Below are 24,266 nucleotides of genomic sequence, written 5' to 3'. Positions count from 1 at the left end.
CAACTAGCTTAGGAGATGGGCAATTCTGGAAGGTGTTTGTATCCATTTGCCTGTTGAAAAGAGGAAGAAAGAGAATGCTTCAGTTTTAAAAATCAACAGTAATATACAAATTGTGCAAAAGTGATTTTTTTTGTGATAGCTGCATAAAATCATTTTAAATGTTTGAATCATCACCTCCTTGGTGGTGGATTTCCCATGGATTCGTGGTTGGGGAAAGGGGTTTCATTCTGGCTGTGCTGCGTGAAACATTCACACCTAGTTCTCATTAGTGCAAAATGCAACGTTCCATCATGTGGATGACAAAAATATATCACAGCAGCAAGATCTGTCACAAAAGAAAGAAAACTTTTAGTTTTCATCTTGAGAAAAGATTTTTCTGGCATGTGTTTGCCATGGGCCTATGGGACTCAGAGGCTGCAATCCCTTTAACAATCTAGAAAAGCCAATAAGATCCTTGCTTAATTTGTCTGATTCCCTCCTTCCAGAATCAGTTTTGGCTGTATTTTATAAATATTTAACATGACCTAGTGACAATGAGTTCATGTGGAACAGAGGATTGCATGTGGGTGTGAATTGATCAGTAGAGGCTGATGTTCAAATGAAATCAGACAAATTCTTGTTTATCTATGATAGGATGCATTTAGATGTTTTTGTTTTGTTTTGTTTTTTTTTGGGGGGGGGGGGGGGGCTGAAAAGCTTCAGATTAAAGTATTTCTATACCTTACAAATTCTGCTTGTTGATGCCTGGACCACACCTCTCTACTGTTCAGTTCTTCCTGGCAGTGGCAAAATAAATGTGTTTAATTCCATGTTGTTTTTCATTTCACTTGACTGGAAATAGAAAAACAAGTACAAAAGGTTTGCTTAAGTAGTAACAATAATTGCCAACTATTACTAGTGTTTTCCAGTTTCATAATTTTTCTCAATAGTTCATTCTGGAGCATGATTAATCTAGGCTAAATGTTAAGGTCACCTCACAGAGGAGCTAGCAGAATGCTGAGCAAGAGGCTGAGCATGGGTGCCTTGTAAGATAAGGACATCTGGTTCCTTGTAGAACTGATTTCTGAGGCTTCAGTAGTTAGAGAAGATCTTACAACAGAGCACTGAAAGTGGCGTGGATGAACTTTTTACCCAACTTTTCCCCTGTAAGAAATGTAGATTTCAGTCAAATTATTTCATCTTCTGCTGATTTAGTTTATTTCTTCCCAGATCAAGAATCGAGACTTTTAAAAATGTGTTTTGGTTACACATTCGCAAAAAGTAGTTGCCTTTTTTTTTTTTTTTCATTTGTAGCTGGAAATCTGCTCCAGTTATATTTAAATTAATATTCTAAAAACAAAGCCTTTTATTTTAGATTGAATAAGTTGCTGAGTGATTTCATCGAAAGCTTTCAGAAATATTTGGCAAGACAAAAGAGGCATGATATTTTTATTATTCTACTCTCAGACATGCATTAACGTGTTTTAGAGTAATGTTGGATCAAGTGAACTGGAAGGGACCACAGGGTCTTTCTAGTCCCACTCCCTCAGAGTCTGCTCGGAGCAAGCTCATCTCTGAGAGCTCAGATAGGTTGCCCCGGGGCTTGATTTGTTTGGGTCTTAACCCGCCCCCAGGACAGAGACTGGACAGCTTTGCTTGTCTGTCCACAAAGTATAGAATCTTTTCCTTAAACCCCATCTTAAACCTCTCATTTTTCAGCATATGCTCATTACCTTCTGTCCTCCCGCGGTGCACCACTCTGAAGTGCATGACTCCATCATTGTTGTGCCCTTCTTGTAGGTACTGGGGGCATGCTCTTAGCCCCTCCCCCCTCTCCCCAAAGGCAGAGCAACCAGTTGTGTGATTCTGCTGAGGAGATCTAGATTAAATCACTATTTGCCATGGTTCATGAATTCTGTTTCAGCAGAGTAAAGGTGGGGTCATAATATTCTGCTCTTTTGTTTTCCTTGCTTTGTTTATAAGCTATTGGCGTGGTACTGATTTTAGCAAGTGTGCAGCCTGTTAATAGCAGGAACTCAATCTTGGGCCTTAATGTATTAAAGATAGGCTCGAGTAGCTGAATAACTAAATTACTTTAGGAAGATGTACAAGGGGACTTATTTAATAAACTGGAGTTTCTTTAAAATACGCTCAAAACAAATTATACATTGTAAAAGCCGTGCTGTGCTTTAAGCTCGTACCTTTTCAAATCGTGTGCTGTATGTGTCTTTCCAATATGCTTCTGCTGGACTCGGTAGAAGAAAGGTGAATTTGGAAGGGCCAAGAGAATGCTGAGAACGAATGCAAGCCTTTGCTACATGTTCGAGATGGAAAAAAAATATCACTCAGTAATTGAAATATAGATATATTTTAAAACACTCCCTTACAGTGGTGCCTGTTTTATGCCACCATTGAGGAGGAAGAAAAAAAAAGCCTTAAAGAATTGTTTTTATTTCTAGGTAGTGACCTAAGTAAAAGACAGGACTTTCAGGAACTCTCAAAGGAAATATTTCTGACTATGACAGGAGATTGATTGCTCATCAGAGCTGTGCTTAAGTGCATTGAATTTCAGTGCATCTACATTGTCAAGGGTATTTTATCATTTGTATTCAGGTGTTACTTTAAATATACTGGCCTTGGAAATATTAACGAGGCAAAGAAAATGATAAAGCTTACCTGCCGTTTGGCCTTTTCATGTATCTCTTTAATTGTTCTGCCAACCAGAAAGTTAAACAATGACAAATTGGGCTGTGAATCTGTGTGCTGGCTGCTTTCCTTCCTGGTATCATGAGAGGCTTTTGCTGGATGGGCCAGAAATAAAGCGAAATAGCTTTCCTCACGGTGTGTGTCCAGGTTTTAGCACTGAAGGTAATAAAATAACCTCAGTCTTATAAGGCTCATAAAACTTAAAATTAAAAGAATGGCTTTATGTGATTTTAAGGACTTAGTAAATGGCCAATGGTTTGTCGGCCTCTTGTTGCAAAGCTTCCCTTAGTCACGTTTTTGAGTTATGGCAATAACTGTAATTATTTCTTGATGATGAGGAGACTCAGCTGTGGGCTGGCTAACCAGAAGTCCTGTCCCAGGGGTTGAGGTTTGCTGGGTGATCTCAGACATGAGGGACGTCTGTTTGCCAGCCAACCCTGGAGGTACTTCCAGTAGAAAACAGTGTAACAGTACATCTGTGCCGCTAATATTTTCCAGCTAACTCTTGAAGACTGACAGATCTGTGTATGTTTCTTGTTTTACAAAATAACAGTGCAAATATAAAGCACTGCACATCAGTTCTAATACTTAGGGGCAATGGTAACATCTTATGATCTAAATCTTAAGTATGTACAGACAAGAATGCTTAACGCACAAAATGTGCTCTGGATGGAACTTGTTTAGGGCCTTTCCTTGAAAGATACCACTGCCCTTTTCCTCAGCAATGTGAGATAGAAATTAGGGCTGCTCTGGTCTGTGGCTATCAAGCTCCTGCCTGTGCAGTTTTCCCATGTGACTTGAAAATGCATTGCCAAGTAACCATGGCAGTAATTGGTAACTACTTACATTTGAATTCCTTTGAGGTACAGTTCATGTAGCTGTTTTTCTTCCTGTATTAAACTAGTGCTAAACATCTGATTTTATTTTATCCAAGTATAATGGTTCACCCTGCCTCATGCATTAAGCGCACAGTGACACGTATTCGACTCATCCTTAAAGTTTTCCAGGAACGGGATAATGCTGTGATTAGTAATTTGTGTGACTGCCATTTTTTTATAAAAGCAATTTTCAGATAGAAAAAAATGGTTAGATTCATCATAAAAACAACCTCTGTGTAGCCTTTAGAATAAATTACGCAACTTGTGATTCGTTCTCTGTGTTTTGGTGCTGAACATTTGCCTAAGAGTTGATTCGTTCATCTGGTGTTTTATGGATCAAACAGTAATGGCATGAGGAGTGGTTTGTGTAGTATCTTGTCATATCCTTGTATAAAAGTCAGTTTCACCCAAGTAACAGTGGTATAGAACAGAGTCCTTTGTCCAGCAATATATATTTGTGTAAGACTTCAGCTTCCCATTAAGCTATTGATTTTCAAGCGTATTGATTTTCCTCATCTTAGAGGAACTAAGAACAGTTCTGATTTACACAAATTTGAACTTGATATAAGAGCAAGGCTGAGCTGTTAATTCCACTGAGATTACCTATGTACAACAAGCCTCACATTTTATAAAGCATGTTCTGTATAAGCCCTATTTTGAGTGTGTGTTAGAATTGAATAATAAGTTAAAAATAATGAATTTCTGGACAGTTTTAATACAGTTCCAGGGGAGAGCACAGTCGCTAAGGCATTGTGGTCAAAACATCTGAATTAACCACCCAAGAAGTAAAAGACTGCAGCCTGGGATAGCTTTATTGTTGCTATGAAATTGAAGGCATGCATACAAATAATGAGAACAATAAGGGGCAAGTGTTTACTGGGCATTAGAGAGATGTTTATTATACCTTCTACAGCATAAGCAGAAAGTGCAAATTATCTCCAGATTTTAAAGGCATTGTAAAATAATTAAACACAAATACTAAGGATCTTCCTGGAACTACAAATCTAGAAAATGTTCCTCTGAGGATTCTTATTTCATTCTTTACATTGCTCACTAAGCTGCAATACCACAGCCCTGGATTTAGCCACACAGAGAATTACAGTGGTGTGAAGTTGCCCTGATTTTCATTCTTAGCTCCTAATTCCTGTTGGAGGGCAAGGTCTGTGGGCTGGGACATGGCAAGTTGACTGCACGTTTTGTAGCTCTGTCATTTTGCTTTCAGTTTGGATGATAAAAACTCATGTAGAAATAGAATAAAAAGCCTTTGAGATCATTCTTTCTCTGCTCCTGGAGCAAGCTTCTCAGGTGATAAGCTCTGTTTGCAGTGGATAATGAAGAGGCATCTTGGTCCCCCTGCACCAGAACACCAGTCACTTGTTAGTTAGACATCCTGTGAAGCATCTCCTGGAGAAGCTGGCACAGCCCATGGCTTGGATGGGTACACTCTTTACCGGGTAAGGAACTGTCTGGATGGCCAGGCCCAGAGAGTGGTGGTGAATGGAGTTAAATCCAGCTGGCAACCAGTTATGAGTGGTGTTCCCCAGGGGTCAGTACTGGGGCCTGTCCTGTTCAATATCTTTATTGATGACCTGGATGAAGGCATTGAGTGCACCCTCAGTAAGTTTGCAGATGACACCAAGTTGGCAGGAAGTGTCGATCTGCCTGGGGGTAGGAAGGCCCTACAGAGCAATCTGGACAGACTGGATCTCTGGGCTGAAGTCAATGGGATGAAGTTCAGCAAGAACAAGTGCTGAGTCTTGGGCCACAACAACTCCAGGCAATGTTAGAGGCTTGGGGCAGAGTGGCTGGAAGGCTGTGTAGAGGAAATGGACCTGGGGGTATTGGTTGATGCTTGGTTGAACATGAGCCAGCAGTGTGCCCAGTTGGCAAACACGGCCAATGGCATCCTGGGTTGTATAAGAAGTAGTATTGCCAGCAGAAGCAAAGAAGTGATCATCTCTCTCTACTCAGTGCTGGTGAGGCTGTGGCAGGAGTACTGTATTCAGTTTTGGGCCTCTCACTACAAGGAAGACATCAGGGACCTGGAGTGTGTTCAGAGAAGTGCAATGAAGCTGCTGAAGGGTCTGGAGCATAAGTCTTATGAGGAGCAGCTAAGGGAGCTGGGGTTGTTCAGTCTGGAGAACAGGATGCTCAGGAGTGACCTTATTTTCCTCCTTAACTACCTGAAGGGAGGCTGTGGCAAGGAAGGAGGTTAGCCTTTTCTTTGGTGTAACTAGTGATAGGACTAGAGGGAATGGCCTCAAATTGTGCAAAGGGAGATTCAGGTTGGACGTTAGGAAAAAATTCTTTCTGAAAGAGCAGTTAAAGACTGGAACAGGTTGCCCAGGGAGATAGTGGAGTCACTGTCCCTGGAGATGTTAAAAAAACACATAGGTGTTGTACTGAGGGATATGGTTTAATGGGAAACATTTGTGATAGGTAGACGGTTGGACTGAATGATCTTGGAGGTCTTTTCCAACCTTAGTGATTCTATGATTTCATGATCTCTCCTCTCTTTCCTGTAGAAGATGCAAAGACATGCACGATACAAAGGAAGCTATGGGTCCTTGCCAGATCACTGTCCTCTAATTAGGAAGATGAGATTTTGCGTGAAACCGTGTTTAGTACCACATGCCTCAGACTTGAAGATTGGCAAAGTGTATAGTCCGTAGTAATTCGGATATATTAGCCATGTCAAGTAGGTATGATTTAGAGCATTCAGTAGCGTGAAATAGTTCAGTAGGTTAAACCAGTAGCAGCCAGCCTTAAATAAGTTTGAGGAAAGAATAAAAGGAGGGGAAAGAATGATACAGACAGGATGGTGGTGCGTATGGAGCCTCCCATTTTTGTTGATAGTACCTAGGTCATCTTAGCTGTAATGTCACCTCAGTGAGCCTGTATGATCTATATAGATGACTGAGAGAACTGGAATCAATTTGGGGTAGATTATGTCCCTGTAATTGACAGGGACATAATGGACACTATTAGTGTCCAGTGTCCAGTTTGTAAAGGCAGCATGTAACTGATAAAATTCAGTATCTAAAGATCCTCAAGAAGCAGCTGTAGATTGACCCCATGTAGCCAAAAAAGTCAAGACTGTCATTTTTCAGAGAAAAAGGCCTTATATGATTGTAATTTTGCTAAATCACATTGGATCTGATGATATAGCTACAAAAGGACTGATATGATATGATGACTCAAATAAATATGTTTACTAGATACAGAAAATACACCATGAACCCACATTTGCAAACATGTCAGTTGGAAGTAGTAAAAAATACTGGCAGACTTCCAGAATGTTCTTGTTTTACATTCCATCGGTTTGTTAGGATACTAAGCAGATTATAATTTACTTAGTAGGTGGAAGTCAACAATTTCTGCTTTTTCTCCAGGAAGAATTATGGCTTTTTTTTTTTTAATTAGAAAAAAAAAAGTACATATCATCAGCAGGGCTTGCGTGTGGAGGACGAGGTTGAGCTATGTTTTCTTTCCCTGGTATGTGACCAATCAGAGACCATAGAAATTGATGTATATGAACATTGCACACTGAGTAACCAACACTGTTGGTCACAAATTTGTTACCACTAGTGGTGTATTTGTACATATATGCTTAGGGATTTGGTTCAGGAGACTGATTTCCAAACTAAACTTCTGTCTGTTTTTCAACTCAACAGAGAGATACATCAGGCAAGGCAGTTTTGCATTATTAAAGGTAGGGTTTTAATTACTAGAGCAGACCATTAATCTCCTTTGAGCTTATAAAACCAGACCATCTTGACGTAAGCCATCTTTCCACATATGAAGTTCATGCCTTGCTCCTTCAGAACTGCACCTAGCAGAGAGTGTTCTTCCTATGAAATGAAATGTATGCCTCCAAACAAAGAAGAGAAATAGATTTTCAGTTTTAATGCAAATGTTGAAATTAAAGTTAGCTAGTGCACAATCATTTAGCCTCCCTCACTTAAGTGCCATTTTCTCCATGGAAAATGAAATATAAAAGTGAACATAATTTCAATTTTTATTTTGTCATAGAAAAATTGATATATCAGCTCACTGGACTCTGTGATCTCAAATTCTGTTTCCAAGAGTAATAAATACTGGATGCAGCATAGTGTAATAGAAAACTCCACTAATGAATAATTATAAAGAAATGAGCACCTAAGGAAATTTCACGTCAGTGGTAAAGGGTTTGTCAGGCACTGAAGTATGAGTCAGTTTTACTCGTCTGTGATGATCTCTGCTGACACAAATGTGAATAATATTTTAATAATTCACATAGGTGTCTAATCTCCTCTCAATCTAACAAATCTGTTGGCCTTACTGACCTCTACTTTGACAGCGAGCCCCAGAGTTTTAATTTTGCCTTGGATGATACGTAATTGAAAACTCAAATAGGTGTTTACTGAATTCTATTAGCAGTACCTGCTTTCTTACTTAAATGAGAGGAAACAAATATGCTATGAGCTGTCACAGCCAAGTCCCATAAAGTTCACATCTTACATGCACTTATGCCTGTGCTACTCTGTTCGAGCTGAATGTATGTGAGCACTGTGTATTGCAGGGAGGCTTTATTTCTTTTAAGCAGTGTAACAGAGATTTTTGTTGTTACTGTCTTTTTTTTCCTCCCATGACTATTGCTTAGCAAAAAATTGGTGTATGGAGTTGTCCTCAGTTTCTTGAAACTGCTTTTTGTGAGCAGCCAAAGTTAATTTAGAAACCATGAATGTTCAAACTGGTACTTCCACCCTGTTTCCTTGTAAATGCTGTACTGTATTACCCAGATACCTTTCCAAACAAAGTATTTACAGTTTTCCACAAAGCCCTTTATTTTGTCTGAAAAGTTTCATCATCTTCATAGTTCATTCATTTATTACTACAAGTAATATGAATAATGTTTTTAGTAGAGATGCTTGAGTCTCCCATAGCAGTGCCTTTCTTCTATGTTAAAAAATGGATTATTTAATCAATTTCTGTTAATTCATCTCTCTAGAGATCTGCTGAAAGGTATCTGAGAGTTTAGAGGTAAAGTGTACTCTTTGGAAATTTATCTAGAGTACTTCAGTTTCTTCTATAAATACCACAGATGATCTTCAGGATTCAGAAAGTTTTCATCAATCTCTTGAATTGGCTTCCACCCTAAGGGAGTTAGCTCTACAGTGAATGTGTCTGACAATCCCAACATACCCATGGAATTTTGAGAGAAAAAAAAAAGTCTCTATTTCTGCATAGGTGGGAGGTGCAAAGAATTTTAACTGCCTCAAGATATACCCTATTAAACTTGTATTTTGCAATAAAAAGAAAGCAGGGAATGTTCCTTTGAGAAACAAACTAAGTCTTTTCAATGGACCAGCTGGGCATTCAAACTACTTCCCCTTACCTGCCAGCAATCCATCAGTTTGGAGTGAACTTTAATCAGCTTTCTAACATCCTCCTGCAATCTCAAATCTTGATCTTGTGATTTTTTTTCTCTGCCACAAATCTTCTAAGCTTTCAGAAAGTCTCCATCTGCTTGTTTACACAGACTTTCAGGAAAAACAATACGAATTAACTGAAGGTGCGAATACTTCAGTGAAGCTAAAGGGCTTTAAATTGGCCTTCCTTTGGAAGATAGCTCAGTTAAATGCATCAAAGACACTTCTATTGTGAATGAGTGCATCCACACCATGGATCAGTACTGTTTAAATTACCCACTTAAGAAGTTTAACTTGGTCAAGTTTCTTCAGTACTTCTGCAGCCACTGTCCCTCTCCCTGTTGTTCCCCATGCAGTGTATCAGCCTGTGTCATACAGGAGCCCACCGTGCACCTCTGTGTAGTTCACAGCTGATATTTCTTGGCGCAAGTGAGATGTAAAATAACTAGGAGTACAACCAGTTTATTGCCAGTAGGTGAAACCAGGCTGCCATTGTCGCCATTGCCGCAGCAGTATGCATAGTCTCAAGCAGAAATCAGTCCTATTATATTCGAGGCTAAATGAAAACAAATTAGCTGGCTCCTGTACAATGAGCAGAGTATGAACAGCTGCTAGCTAGGCTGGGCTGGCAGCAATATTGGGTCTTCCAAGGTCCAGCCTGGTGCTTTGCCAGAGAGGTCTGGTGGCCCATAGAGACTGTGTGGGAGAGCCAGGCCTCTGACTTGCTTGGAAGAAAGAAAGGTGACAGTTTCTAACCTATGTTAGATCACGTGGCCAAATCAGCTGCAGCTTGTGTGACCAGCAGCATTCAGAGTAATGCTAGCCACCCAAGCTGAATGCTTTTATTCATGGAAGTATGCTTACAAGAAAGACACACTGTGCAAGTTTGTGCTGCTTTGCAGTCTACATCTGGTTAAAATATATTTCCCTTCCTAGTTAAATGCTCTGGGAATTACCTGAGGCTTATTGCCTTTTTGATCTCCTTCAAAATTCAGTAAAGTCTAATATGGCTCATAAATGATTTTCTTGCCCTCCATTCACTGATTTTTCTCTCCTTGGGGAAAAGCAGAAAACCCTACAAAGTTGTGAGATACAGTTCATTGCTTTTTTTTGTACATTTTACCAGTTGAAGACCAAAAATATAAAGTAAAATGTAGGTTCTTCTATTTGAATGCAATCTCAAAGTTTGTAGCTGTCAAACTAGAGCATAGCTTCAAGGTTTTGAAAAGACTGGTATCTTTTCTTTAAGAAAAATGCCACCTATGGGCTTGATTGGTTCAATAAGAAACTTGTATTAAACTATCAGCTTTGTAAAAGGAACAGCATAATGTGCAGAAGCAATTAGTGATGAGAGAGAGTTAATGGCTCAGTCAACTTAGAAATTGTTTTCTAGGAAATACATATCCACGTGAGGCAAGTCATCAAGACCATAGTGGGTAGAGCCTTTATTTGCACCTGGATTATTGAGCTTTACAATGTAAAAACCATAGTAAATTTTTCATTGTGTTTGTTCAGTACTTGTATGTTCAGTTGTTGCATGTAGTAAAAGATTTTGCTTTAAATGTTATACTGGAGCCAAGATACATAGAAGATGTTTTTTTTCAGCATGGACAGCTTTATAAAGCATGTGGAAATCACTGAACCCTCTCCAGTCATTTAAATGTGACTGGGAAGAGGAAAAATTGTTCTGTTTTTTTTTTTTAATTTGGTTTTCGCCTACTCATTCTGATCACATTTTCTAAAAAAAAATAAGAAGAAAAAAAAAGAAAACAGACAATCTTAATGGAGAGGACCAGGTTATGAATTGCAGTGTCTTAAGGAAGAAGGAAGGGGCAAGGACAAAGACAAGGAGATAATATAGAAACTTCTGAGTTGTAATTCTATGTCAAGTAAATTAAAATCCCCTACTTTTCTTTTATTAAAGCTTAATCTATCTGGAACTGCTTTGCATTTGCCACTGGCTAAAAGAATACACACTGGGAATGCATGCAGTGCACTCACGATCAGCTGACATATGGCAGCTTCATGCCCAGCAGTAATTTGTTCATGTGTTTGAGACATCTGATACAAACACAATGTACCAGAATCAAATATATGTATATATATTCAGTCTTTTTTCCCTAACTCCTTGAGACAAAATAATCACTTTTGGAAGTTCAGAGTTGGGTAATATATACTGATAACAGCGTAATGAAGCATAAGTTTCTTAAAACCTAGTAGGATTTTGAGTTACTGGTCTTGACTGTCACACTTAAGCAGGGTAAGCAGAGCTACTATCAATACAGACTTCTTTTATACCTGTCTTAAGTCACAATCTGTCTGCCAAAGCAAAGCATGAAAGTAGCCTCATGAATTATTATATCTATCTTTCCTTGGAAATGATGCTCCAGTTAACCTCTGCACTGTTTAAAGCGTCCATTTTGCAAAAGGGAAACCCTGGAGCAGCATCATTAATATCAACACTATCCCTGGATAGTGCAGAATGAATGTGTGCTGGAACAAAACAGCTGCAGTAAAGGCTGAGTGTTGAATTGTCTCAATTGTAAAAACAAAGTACTGAATGCTTCTGTTCCAGAAAATCTTAGCTTCTTAATCAAGCAACCGTTTAATCTATACAAACTTTGGTATTCCTATCTAATACTGTAGTTTAAAAACAGTCTTTGTTGTTTTCCCTTCTTAGTGGTTAATGCAGTTGCAGTTGGTATGATTGCCTCTATCTTATTGCAAAGAGCAATATTTTCATTGGTCACGGTTTGTTCAGTGTTTAGATTGTCTTGTATTTTAAGAATTGCAATAAATTTAAAATAGCTCGTGCACTTCTTCCTATGCCTCAGCAAATCTACCTGAGCATTTAATGCTAATGAGCATTAACAATGGCTGCTTATATCCAAACACTGCACAGGTATTCATTTTCCAATTGGAGATTTATGAATGACAAACAGTTCTGTGTCAACCACTTAGTGAATAAGCTGAATTTTATAATAGTAATTGGCATATAGCTCATTGATGTAATTGGAGGTTGAGGAGCTTTCTTGTAGGCTGACTTGTTTAAACAGATGAGACAGCAACAGAGGCATGGTTCAGACCTTACTTAATGCAAATTATATCAGAATGTAACCAGGATAATAAAACTGTTGGAATCAGAGAGGTCAACACTGAGATAGATCCTACGTGGATGGTAACCTGGTAATTACCTTTATTTATTCTTGACTGCTTGTGTTGATGAGTTTTGTCTTGTTTTATCTTGTTTTATCTTACTCTTGTAATTTTTCCCACAGAGCCGCTCAGAAATTGAACCTGTCCTCCAAAAAGAAGAAGCACAGGCCTTCTGCATCGTCTGTTCCTGAATCTCCCCTCTTCACTACCAGCTTCAGCAGTATCCTTCAGGCTTCCCCACCCCCTGCACCGCCTTGTTTGTTGAGGGCAGTCAGCAAGGTGAAAGACACCCCTGGTGTGGGCAAGGTAGGCCTTACAAGTATTCTCAAAACTCTTATTTTTTTTATGGGATATGATTTTCCTTCGTTGGGGTAAAACATCCAGGGATTTAGAAGAGTATGTCCTTTTTTTTGCATGAAGCGTACTGCAGTTGGTCCCTGCACATGGACAAAGGACAATGTTAATTACTTACAGTGCATGTGGTTGGGTTGAAGTTGTCTTGAACACAGGCAGCCCTAATCATGCAGTAGTACATTTTGAGCTCCTGGTTATACAAAGTGCACCTGCAATGTCCATTCTGCTAGCATTTATGGTGTGGGTTGGTCTCTGTGGCTGTGTTTCAACTGTGTAGCAGGTGTTTGCCGTGGCATATTCTGGGTTCCTGATCCCCCTTGTTGTTCAGGCTGGTATCTTGGTTGAGTGACTGTAATTTACTTCTGACTCATGTATCCTGGCTTTCTTCCAGTACAGTCAGGACAAGGCTTGGTCACATACCTGAACAAAGCCTATGCTAATAATGATGAATTACTCCTTTTTTCCTTCTGTCATGTTGCTTCCTTCCATTCTCTAGGATCACATCCTCTTAAGATACTGTTTAGGTGCATAGTTGTGATGGAAAATGGTTGAAGCAATGGAGAAGATGGCTGTATATTTTGCTATTACTTTCTGATTTGTCTGAGTTGCCTTTATTCTCTGTCACAAATGGAGAGCTTGGTACATTGCATCTGGGAATGAGTGCATATAGTTGCTGAGGACAGCAGTTTGCTTTAATCAAGGTAGTTTCTTATGCAAGCATCTGTGTACATGGCTTTTCCATATTCATTGGTTACAAAGCAGAGAAAATGAGTTTGTTGCAAATCTTTTTGTTTAGAAGAGAAAATATAATGCATAATCCAGGAGTACTGAGCATAGGATGTGCTTCAGCATTTCTGTTGCAGATTTTGGACGTTCACTTTGGGAAATTGCATGGTTCTAATTTTTTCATAGAACAGCAGTGTTACTTTTGTAGCTGCTCTGTGCCCTTTGGAAAAGAACCTGTTGGGTTCCCTTCCTGCAGGCTCCCTTTCTTTCTTCTGGCCTGCACAAAAGTACAGATCTGTCACAATCTGATAAAAGCAGTGATGGCTACTCTGATTTCATCAGGAAGAGGAGTAAGCTTGGACCTATTGGTGTAAGAACCTGCTAAGGAAAATAGTTACAACAGAACCTGAGAATTCTTACATTTCTGTGCTTGAGACTTGTAATATCTGAATACAAATAAAACTTCTATTGAACAATCATGAAGGATGTGTTCAGGAAAACAAGGGACTAATTTTTCTTGTTGAAAAGGATGGATACTTTTCCAGTTGGTTTTCACCCTTCTTGAGAATAGGGTCTATGTGGCTGCACACATGGAAACCTGTGAAAGCACTGTAAGCTTGTCCTGGACTTTTCTTGCTTCTCTTGGATTTCTAGCAAACAGGTCTTAGAAACCAGTTTTATAGTATGCCCAATTTGCTCCTCCACCAACACTGTATGCCAGAACAGGGTCCAGGCTTTTCAGGTGTATAAGTAAAACAGAAATTTTGCATTCCAGCAAAAGAAAGAGCTATCAAAGTATTTAAGAAATAATTAAGAGTTTTAAAAAATGTTTTAACACGTCCTTATCCAAAATAGGATACCAGATTGTATTAGTTCATGTAGTCATAATAGAGGAAGTCCCTTTTTTCACAGAATCACAGAATTGTAGGGGTTGGAAGGGACCTCTAGAGATCATTGAGTCCAACCCCAAGATTTCCCCACGATATTCTCATTAGCAATAGTATGTCCAGCCTGCAGTTTCTTAAGTTCTGTTCCATTTTTCACCTCTCTGATTTCTTCTGGGAATCATTCTGCAATTATGACCTAAAGTCCATATAGTTTCATCAGTTTCCCATCAGTCTATCCTATTTAGCATAATTTTCATTTTAATATGTCTGAGTTAGGTGTGAGTGGGTAACTGCTGGATAACAATGTAATATAACTGTCAGAATGGGAGAACTTCAGATGAAGCTGTGGAATTCTTGGCTCGTTTGCTTTTAATTGCTTTAAATTTTTGTTGTTATGCATCTTGTGTTCAACTTGGGCATATGTTTTGATATGAACATGCAAAAATCTGTTAATTTTCTCAGCAATTCCTTTCATATAATGTTTTCTCTAAGTTTATCAATCTGTAATTCATGGACCCATGGGGAAGAACTGGGTTTGGGAAAGCTAATATTTATTTTCAGTAACTTTTTTTTTTTTTTAATTTCTATTGAAACAGCATGTTACCAGCAGTCCCAGTGTGATAAAACTCTGGTTCACTTCAGGTTTGAAAGGACTTGGAATTTTCTAGCAGGAAAGTTTGTTACTGGAAATCCTGGTCAACAGAGCTGGAAGGCTAGGACTTGCCAAAGTCTCTGGGTTTCCAAGATCCCCAGGGATGACAGCATACAAAGAACCCCAGGACTGGCTTCCTGGGAGGCATGGTCATGGCTGTGGAGCTGGGACCCCCAGCACAGAAGTGATATGTTACTGGCTTGGCCTCAGCTTGAGACCTCTCTCTTTGCCAGGGTTGGTGGATATCCAAGAAGCTGCGTGACAGAAAGACAGAAACTCTGTTGCAAAATTGATGATATTGATTCACTTAAAGTTCTAAAGTTTCTTAGGAATGGATCGACTGTCTCGTACAGATATAATTTTTTTTGAGTGGGAGGATTCTACTAAAATCAACAAAATATTTAAAAGTTAATTAGCCAGCTCAGTTAGTGTGGATATGGATAAAAACTGAGAAGTCTGAAGTGGCGAAGAGAATACAAGGGCTGCTCTGAAGGTAAAGTGCTGTACCATACTGGTATTTGCGAGAAATATTATTTGAATGCTCGCATTCAGCTTTGCAGGAGCAGGAGGATGAAATAATGAAATTCAGCATTTCACTTTGATGTTAGATACACCCTTGACCCTAATGGAAATACAGCATTGTCATAGCAAAGTAGTAAAGGATCTAATTTCCAGAGTCTCTCCCTAAAGTAAATGTTTGTGACTATATTGCAAATAAATTAGCAGTGGTTCTTGTACAAGTTGTGACATGCACATTTGCTTTGGCTTTGCATTTCCTGGCAAAGGGAGCTGATCCCCAGGGAAGCAGTCTGTTATCCCTACAGTTTTTTTCTTGATAACAGAGTTTTCTTTTGGGCTGAATGACACTCCAGCTCTGTAAGCTACCACAGCCTAAGCATCTCTTTTTCTTCACTCTGTGCTGCCTTTGAGTTACTGAATTCTGAGCTATTGTGTAAAGGAGAGTGGCAGATTGCTTTTGCTGGACTTAGACAGAGTGGCACTATTCTGGATGACTGTACATGCTATTTCCCCAAGTCCCCCCATGTTCTAGAACATACTCAAGTCTGTTTTGTTCTTTCTGACAATGAGCCAAGAAATAGGGGGAAAAAAGCAGGCTTTCCATGCAGGAAAAACAAATTATTCCGTGACTCAGGTTTCCTTGGATTTGCTCCCCAAGCTGCTTCCCTTTCTCCCAACCTCCCATGTTATGCTAAACAAAAAGTAAACTAAACCAGATTTTTTTTTTAATGAAAACCTGAAATGTTCTTTCTGTCAGAAATCATGTTTTGCTGACTCCTCCATTCCCTGTGAAAAACAGCTTGAATGAAAAATTTGCTGCCAGCCTTAGTAAATGGGTTGTTTTCAGGTGGCACAAAGTTTAGGATGAATGGATGTGGTCTCTGTGCTTTCTTTCATTTATTATTTTCCTGTGCATACTATTACAGAACTCTGCCACTGGAAGGTAGTTGATATGTTTGGGCAGAGAATAATTTAACTTCACTTACGTATTATTCTTTTGTGTGAATTGTTTGTTGGTGCTTGTTAATCAGAAAATAAAATAGTGATGTTTGCTCATAAAAATCACCCCTCTGCAATGGACGTTAGGGAGAAAAAAGTCATCACTGAGGTTTCTTTAGCAAGTCATTTCAACCTATTAGCAAAATGGACTGAAATTCACAATATTGCGTTTACTTTTTATTTTTCTGTAGCAATGGGATTCCTTTTTTACAGAGCCTAGTCCTATTTTGCTAGATAATGTATAAATTCAGACAGGAAAAAAACCCACCAAAGCCAACAGTGAAAAAACAGTTTCTGCAGGGAGGAAGACCAGACAGACAGAGAAGACAGGAAGCAAGAAGAAACAGAGATATTATTGTTCATCTTCATAGTGGTGTCCTCAACCCGTCAACAGTCTAATATTAGATACCCTTGCTGAGCTGTGGTAGGCATTGTAGAAGAGATTATTAAAACCTTTCAAAGGGGAGTAATGGGTTACACTGCAGGTACTTCTGAGGAGCTCTTTCTGAGTGTGTAGGGCAGGGTAGGAGGCAGCACAGACAGAGCTGTTTTGATAATCTACTGAGTAAGAGATGCAGGAGCCAGTGTTCTGGCTGGGACCGAGCATGGAGCCTGTCCTATCTAGGACGGGCCATGAGTGGGAGGTGAACAGCGACTGTGGCCAAATGCCAGGAATACCTGCAAAATGCTGGCAGGTGAGCTGGTGATGTGACAGATACTCCTGAACCGTTCTCCTTTCTCCAGTGTATATGTATGACATACTAAAGAAGATTCAATTAAAAGTATTTTGTTTGTAGTGGTTGGCCTGTAAGAATTTAATCTTCCGTTAAATAGTATAATGCTAAAAATCAAAATGGGCTAAATCAATAATCTTATGTCCTACCCATCCCCCTTTGTGTATTGAGCATGTAACATACTATTATTCTTTTTGATCCAAGTGGCTAAGGAAGAAGCAGTGCTTTGCAGTTTTTCTGTTTAAGCGATTGTAAAAGGAGTGGATCAAGTATTTTTCATATGATTCAGCTCCTTTACAAAGTAATACAGATTCTTGCATGCAGATGGACAGAAGCAACTGAAGTTAGTTTTCCCTCTTACATCACCATGATCTTTCAGGCAGGACTTTGATATCCCATTCCTTCCTCAGTTTTAGGGCTTTTCTTGATTCTACAGTACCAGCTTTTCTTGTCCATGTTTTCCTTTCTGCTTCTCCACTTGACCTTCTTTGACTTTCTTTTGTCAGTGCCAAAGGTAACAGTGAAAAAAGCCCTACTGCTCAAGCCATTCAGGTTTCTGAGTAGGTTCAGAGCTGTCTTTCGGGAAACAGAAGTACATGCCAATTCTCTGGCTTTGCAAGCTTCATTCTTCTCAGCTAGCCACTGCCTTAAAATAATTTATTGGACTTTCCACTAGATAGGGCAAGAATTACTGCACTGGCCTTGACGTGCTTTAATCCACGTTTTAACAGTACAATACATATGTTAATAGTAATTATTCTATTGGCTATAGCCTGTATGAATCATAATTTGAACAGTATTTGTCAAAAGATGTTTTCATAGCTGTGTTCAATCTTTGTATCAGTTCAATGACTCATGATTGCAAAGATGACTTGCAGGGAGCAAAATTGGTGCGTGTTTTGACTAAGCCCACAAGATACAGGAGACACCCCTTTTTATTCTGAGAGTTTGCATTTTGACCATCTGATGCAGATGTTAGGATTATTTTGGCAACATTACTGTATACATTAAATGGATGTCTATGAAAACCTGTGTTGTGGTCAGCAAAAAAGCCAGCACAACTTGCAAGATATGTTCTGTAGCTCACTTTACTGCCATCCATCTTGAAGCTTTTTCAGAGAGAAGCAGAAGTTCTCTTCCCTTTGCAAAGTAGAGGTTCTCTCTCCTTTATCACTCAGGTGTATAGGAAGAAAAAGTTAACTGTTACATGATAAACGCTTTATTACAGAAAGCAATTTCTGAGGCAGAAGCTGTTTTTGTCCAAAGTTACCATGGTTACTGAAATGGGGGAAAAAAGAATGATCTCTTGAGGCATTTAAAGGAGACATATGTGTTCATCATTATTGTCAACATGATTGTTGTATAAATTAGTTAGTTGGTTCTGCTTGGAATTAAATCCAGATAGCCTTTTGCCATCCAGATGGAGTTGCTCTGAACTGGGATTTTCCTCTCCAAATGTATCAGCAGATACAGGCAGAGGCCTTCATGCACTTCAATTAGAGTTCTGCTAGGTATCCTTTTTTTCAGAGGTGTTTTAATACCACAAACTGCTTTAAGAAAAAAAATGAGATTAATAGAACCTGTGAGAATTACTGTAAAAAAAAAAATTGTTTACCTCCCTTAAATCATATTTTTAATGCAGTTATTTTGTCTTTCTCTAATATAAAGTCAGTTGTGGTTGTGCAAGTGCCCTCGCAGGAGTCTGACAGATTGCATTTAGGTTGGCTGTGATGTTGAAAGAAAGATGTCTTTTCAAGAAATTCCCACCCAGTCACGTTTCCACACTTCAGAGGGTAATTGCTGTTCCTTCTCTTTGCAAAGTGTAGAAGCTGCTGCTTCATGGGAAACAAGGAGTGCATATCAGCCAAGCTTGTTATGGGAAGACCTGTCCCTCTGCCGATACCAGACAGAAATCCTGTGTGGAAAAGCCGGGCTGCATTTCTGCCATATAGTTTGCCCTGTTTGGGAGGGGAAGATTAGGCTAGGCCTCAGCCCATTAATGAGCCAGCCTATGGACAAGCAATTCATTTTGGCCCACCTGCATGCAAGCTGTTGAAAGTTTGAGAAGTGGCCTGGCAATTTGTCACTCCAGGCGGCGTGATTGCCAAGGTTAGTTGGTGAGGAGCAGATCCTGTAGAGAGGGAAGTTGTTTTCCAGAGCACTGCACATGCAGGCAGGGGAGTGGATCTGACACCAAGGAGTATGCTTATATCTGCAGTGGGGAAGTTGGAGACGGGACCCACATACTGTCCTTGCATCTCAGTCCACGAGTGGAGCAGTTCTGTTTTATGGTGGTATGGTTACATGCTCTACCAATCCAAGTACTGTGCTTGGATTCTGCTGTCTTTTTCTTTCTTTGTTTCTTTGCCTCTGCTCATCTTCCATAAAATAAACATTTCCCTTTTTACTGGGGAAGATGAGATGAGCAAGAAAGAAGGCGAGTTTTTTCTTGAGAGCAACTTACAGCCCTTAAATGAAGCTCTTGGTTATTGAAAAAAGCGTCTCTATTTCCATATATTATTGTGGCAGAACTAGTACTCTAATTTGAACATCAACTCTCAAAGATAACGAATATGGATAGTAGTGTTGCTCAGTAAACTTCTGTTTTTGCCTCAAAAAGTAATACGAAAATGTTATTTTTAGTGACAGCTTTCTGTATCTGTTTAGAAATTGTAGTTTTAGGTGAGATTGCGAACACAAGAGATGGATGGAGGATGTTTCCAGATGGAATTGAAAGAAATCAAAATGGGGTGAAGCTTTTCTCATATTTCATCTATCTGTGATAAGAATCAGTCCTTTCCGTGGTTGTTTTATAGTACGCTTCACACAGGGAAGGGGCTGTAAAAACTTAATTTTGTATTGTTTGCCTTGGCCTGTTTTGCTGAATTTGTGTGTAAACATTGAGTATCAAAAGAAAAAGAGATTGCTTAAATCAATTCAGGCTGGTGGCACAAAGTTTTGTACATTCCTGAGTGACTTTATGTATACAGTGCCCCCTGCATTGTCATGGATGTATGATTTTATGCACAACAGTCCTTGACTTTTAGTCAACTTTGTTCTTATATCAAAGTCACTTGTTGGTATGAATGATCACGATTTGATTAGGAGCTTTGAAGCACAATCAGATGGCTCAATTAGTTTTGGCTTTTCTGTTGTTGTGAACGTTCATCAGCTGCAAAAATCTTTAACATTGATCACATACTAACTATGCTTTAAACATGTTTTCATGCTGCTGAGAAGTATCACAGCACATTGGCCACAGTTTAAAATTTCTTAAACGTTAATGTTTATGCAATTGAAATGAAAACTACTGGGATTTTTCTAGAATAAAAACTCATTGTTTTTAAGACTGATTTCTTCAATTGTTTTCTGACGTATTGTATTTTCATTTCCTCCGTGTTTCAATTTCATTTATACTGCTCGTTGATATTTTTGGGCTTTATTTCAAAGACTCAGCAGTGCTTTCTGAGATGTCCCCTTCTTCCCTGCCCTTCCCCCCTCCAAAATATCTCACCCCATTAAATTGCTGTTTAAATCCATGAAGAAGAGGTTGATAAAAATCAGGAAAGTCAAGGTGAAAGAAACTTAACATTACAAAGGTGTTTCTCAGACAATGCTGAGTAAGGAACTTAAATGCTGAACAAATTGCTTAAATCTGGATTGCAGTTAAGTTTTCTGAGATCTTAGGCAAATTGCAGGCAGTGTACTCTAAATTCTCAACTGTAGACCTTATTACATTTTTTTTCTCTTAAAATTTCCTACATTTCCTCTTCTCCTCCCCACTTTTCCTTTTGTGTTTGACTCCTCTCAGTGTGTGTCCAAGAGCAGAGCTCAGTGGGGACACTGCAGAGGCTCCACTGTAGCACTGATGTAACATCATGGACTAATGATTGGGCTGAGCCTCTCAATTCAGCTGCAAGGTTGTTCTGCTTTTCATTATCCTAAATGTCTGGGTTTTATCTCATTTATCTGGTAAGACATTGACTTAAATAGATAACTAGCCCAAGTGAGAGAGAGTCCAGTGTGAACTGTACTGTAATACTGGAAAAACCATTAGATATAGCTCTTCTAATTCACCGTCTCTTCTCTTTTTCACCTCTTCATTTAAGAATCAAACCAATTAGGAGAATTATCTCTTTGGATACGTTTACCTTATTTGCCTTTTTATTTATTCTTTTTTTTTTTTTTTTTTTTTTTACTTTTTTATAGAAAGCTCTCTCTCCATGCTCCAAGTCATTATCTTTCTTTTTCCTCACTGTTTAGAGCCTCAATTATTACACTTTCTTAGGCTGGGATTCATGGTGCTAAGTTAAGTAAATTGATTGCTGCATTTCTGATATAGGCTAGTCATATAAACTCCTATGGATGAATGGAGAAAAATGCTGCCTTTGTTAGGATGGGCAGACTTCCCTACAGGATGCTTGCTTTATTTTTCAATTGATTACAGGGGTGACTTTAGAATTCTGCCTTAGAATAACTTTTTACTCCCTTAAATAAGGTGAAAAGAGTCATGATTACGAACACAACCTCTTGTGTTCTGCTCTGAACCTTTAACTTCAACATGAAAACTGATACCAGGAGAAATAATAGGAAGATATTTGCAGAAATTTATTTCTGCCAGGATGGACCTGTAAAGCTGGTGGCAGTGCACACACCAATTTGGTAAGAACTTTTGGTCCTCAAATCCCCACGTGGTCATTGCTCTGTAACTAGAACAGTGAATTGCTTTCAGTGGTGACTCCTTCCCAAAAAGGCAGGTAGTGTGGCTTGGGGTTGGAAACATTACATTAGTGAATATGGATTCTTGACAACCAAGTGTTGTTTCATTTTCATCATGTAGGCAGATGTTTTCCTATATAGTGTTGCTAAGGTGATTAGCAATTAAATGACTTCCCATTGTTTAGTTAAATATTAAAGGCCAGATGTAAAATGGAATACTTACCAGTGTTCCTACTTTTTGATACGAAACAGTATTTCAGTTGTATATAATAAAGGTAAAACACAATTTAAAATCATTGACCTGATCAATTTTGCAAAATCAGGAGATTAGTTAAAACAATTTTTAAGGTGTCTGTCCCTTAAAACATCTCCTGTGGAACTCAGAAGTGATAAATTGAGCGAGAGGGATGGATGGGGATTTATACGTGCAATAGACACTGTACATACGGTGTGTGCAGATGCATCTACTAACATACATAAGCGTGTATGCATGCATGCATATATTAATCTCTACCTTCCCTCAGCACAATGGGAAAGCATTGCAAAGATCTATGTATGCTCAACACATTACCTGAAAAACTGAGAGAATAACTCGCTATAGATGTGCACTTGTTTATTAACTAGTGGATTGTTTTAAGAGGAAGAGTTTGGTGTTCTCTTTTAAGATATTCCCAGTAACTTCTCATGCATTTTAAACAAGCATGTTATCCTTCTTGCTTAGGTCAGTCCTCCTCTACATTGCATGGTTTTTCTCTTATGTGGTGATTGAAAATGCTCATACAAATGGCACCATTTTACAGTACATTCTCTAGATATCTGTGAGGCTCTGTTACCCTTCTGTAGATCTCAGTTGGTCTCATCCATATTAATAGCTGCTGGATTTTTCCACAGATCAGCTCAATTTATAATATTTGTTCTGAAAGGCAGATGCTTAATTAGAAAAAGATGTGGTGTTGAAATGTGGTGTGTATTAAAAGGCCAGGAGAAATTCTGTACAGTAACCTTCATAGCAGCACATACTCTGATACAGAAACATAAATGTGGGAAAACTTTAAAAGCTGTTGATCCTTTCTTCCTTACCTCCTTTTTCCCACAGAAAATATAACACGGGTATTTCCAACTGTACAATGTAAACCTAACTATCTTTGCTGTAATTAGTGCCTTGCCCCCTTCTTCCATCATTTTGTATTGCTTTGGGATTAGCCAAATACAGATCTTGATTTGCAGCAGAAATTTTTTCTTGACTAGCTCAGCACCCCGGCCCAGATTCTAGAAGCAGCATGGCTAAAGCAGCTGCCTCCTTCTCCCTCTCCCAAGAAAATACCTTAAACATTGCACTTTTGTCTTTAAACTTCTGTCAGCTCTGAGGAGCAGTGCTAAGGTATGTGCTGGCAAGAGATCTGACAGAGGCACCGAGGCTGTGGGTTGCTTGGCCACACACAGAAGGAGAAGGCATGCGCCCTGATTGATAACAGCATGTGCAGATGTGATAAATGTGAGGAGGCCCAGACTGCTTTTTGGGAAGCTGAACAGCAACACAGACGAGGAGCGGGACTCCCCCAGGGCCTTGTGCTTGGTGAGCAGTGGAAGTCATGAATCTCTTTGGATGGAAAGGAGTTATTCATCATAAAGACTATTATGCCATGTGGGGCATTGCTGAAATGGAACACCATCGTGCTATTTCCTATCTTATCAGGGTTTATTAATAATGCAGCAGTAATAATAGAAGTACAAATTAAAAATAACTGGATGGGCAGATAAGCAGAATTCTTGTGATGAAGGGGATCGGGGATTGCTTCAAACAGTTAATTGCAAAGCAACACGTAGAGGGAATTTGCCTTAGCTATTTTGCCTTTATTTTTTTTCTTACTCTTCATCTTATCTCTGCAAGCATTATTTCTGGGGCTTTTACAAAGAGACTAATAGGCGCACACTATTTCCTCCCAATTTTAGACTGTTCTTTTTTTATCTCCAAAGGGATGAAGTATCTTTTGCTGATCCATCTAATTCAGCAGAGACTAATAATGCTGAATAAGAAGAGTATTCTGATTATTAGCCTTCCTCTACATAAACCGCTTATCATTTTCTCCTCCCACTTCCAGCCCACAACATAAAGGCAGACAAGATGTTACAAATGTGAAATATTCAGGCTTCAGAATGAATTGACTGTTCCCTTGAGGTCTGTAAGCTCCTTTTGAATCACAGCAGCATGAAATCCCTGGCGTCCTCGAGTCCCTTGGGGCACAGTAGTTGGGCTGAGCAGAGAGAAATGTGAGCATCCGGTTATCCAGCACCAGGTGACTGTGCTCTCCCTCTGTCCTTTCTCGTGCAGCCCATGTCTGTCTGCCGCTGGCCTAGCAGGGCTTTACCTGGTTTTAGGATTCTGCAGCATACCTTTCAATACTATTAAAATAATGACTCGTAACCATCCTTTGGTCACCTGCTGGGTACCAAATTGTGCTTTTTTCTGAAGGCATGAAACTACCGTTGCTTTGATTTCAAGACCTGTTTGGTAAGAAGTTTTCAGTATACTCAAATTTTGCTTT

General features: G+C 39.1%; 1 protein-coding gene across 1 annotated transcript in view; it reads left to right on the top strand.

Annotated features, from left to right (window-relative positions):
- KIF26B (kinesin family member 26B) overlaps positions 1 to 24,266 on the top strand; it is a 294,103-nt gene that overhangs the window by 171,131 nt on the left and 98,706 nt on the right. The window contains exon 5 of the mRNA XM_003640984.6: positions 12,253 to 12,436. Within this exon, the coding sequence (XP_003641032.2) occupies positions 12,253 to 12,436 (184 nt within the window). The remainder of the gene's footprint in view (positions 1 to 12,252; positions 12,437 to 24,266) is intronic.

This window comes from Gallus gallus, chromosome 3, assembly GCF_016699485.2.
Source record: "Gallus gallus isolate bGalGal1 chromosome 3, bGalGal1.mat.broiler.GRCg7b, whole genome shotgun sequence".
NCBI lineage: Eukaryota > Metazoa > Chordata > Aves > Galliformes > Phasianidae > Gallus > Gallus gallus.
The sequence above is the reverse complement of the archived record's forward strand: the minus strand, read 5'-3'. Positions and strand labels throughout refer to the sequence as shown.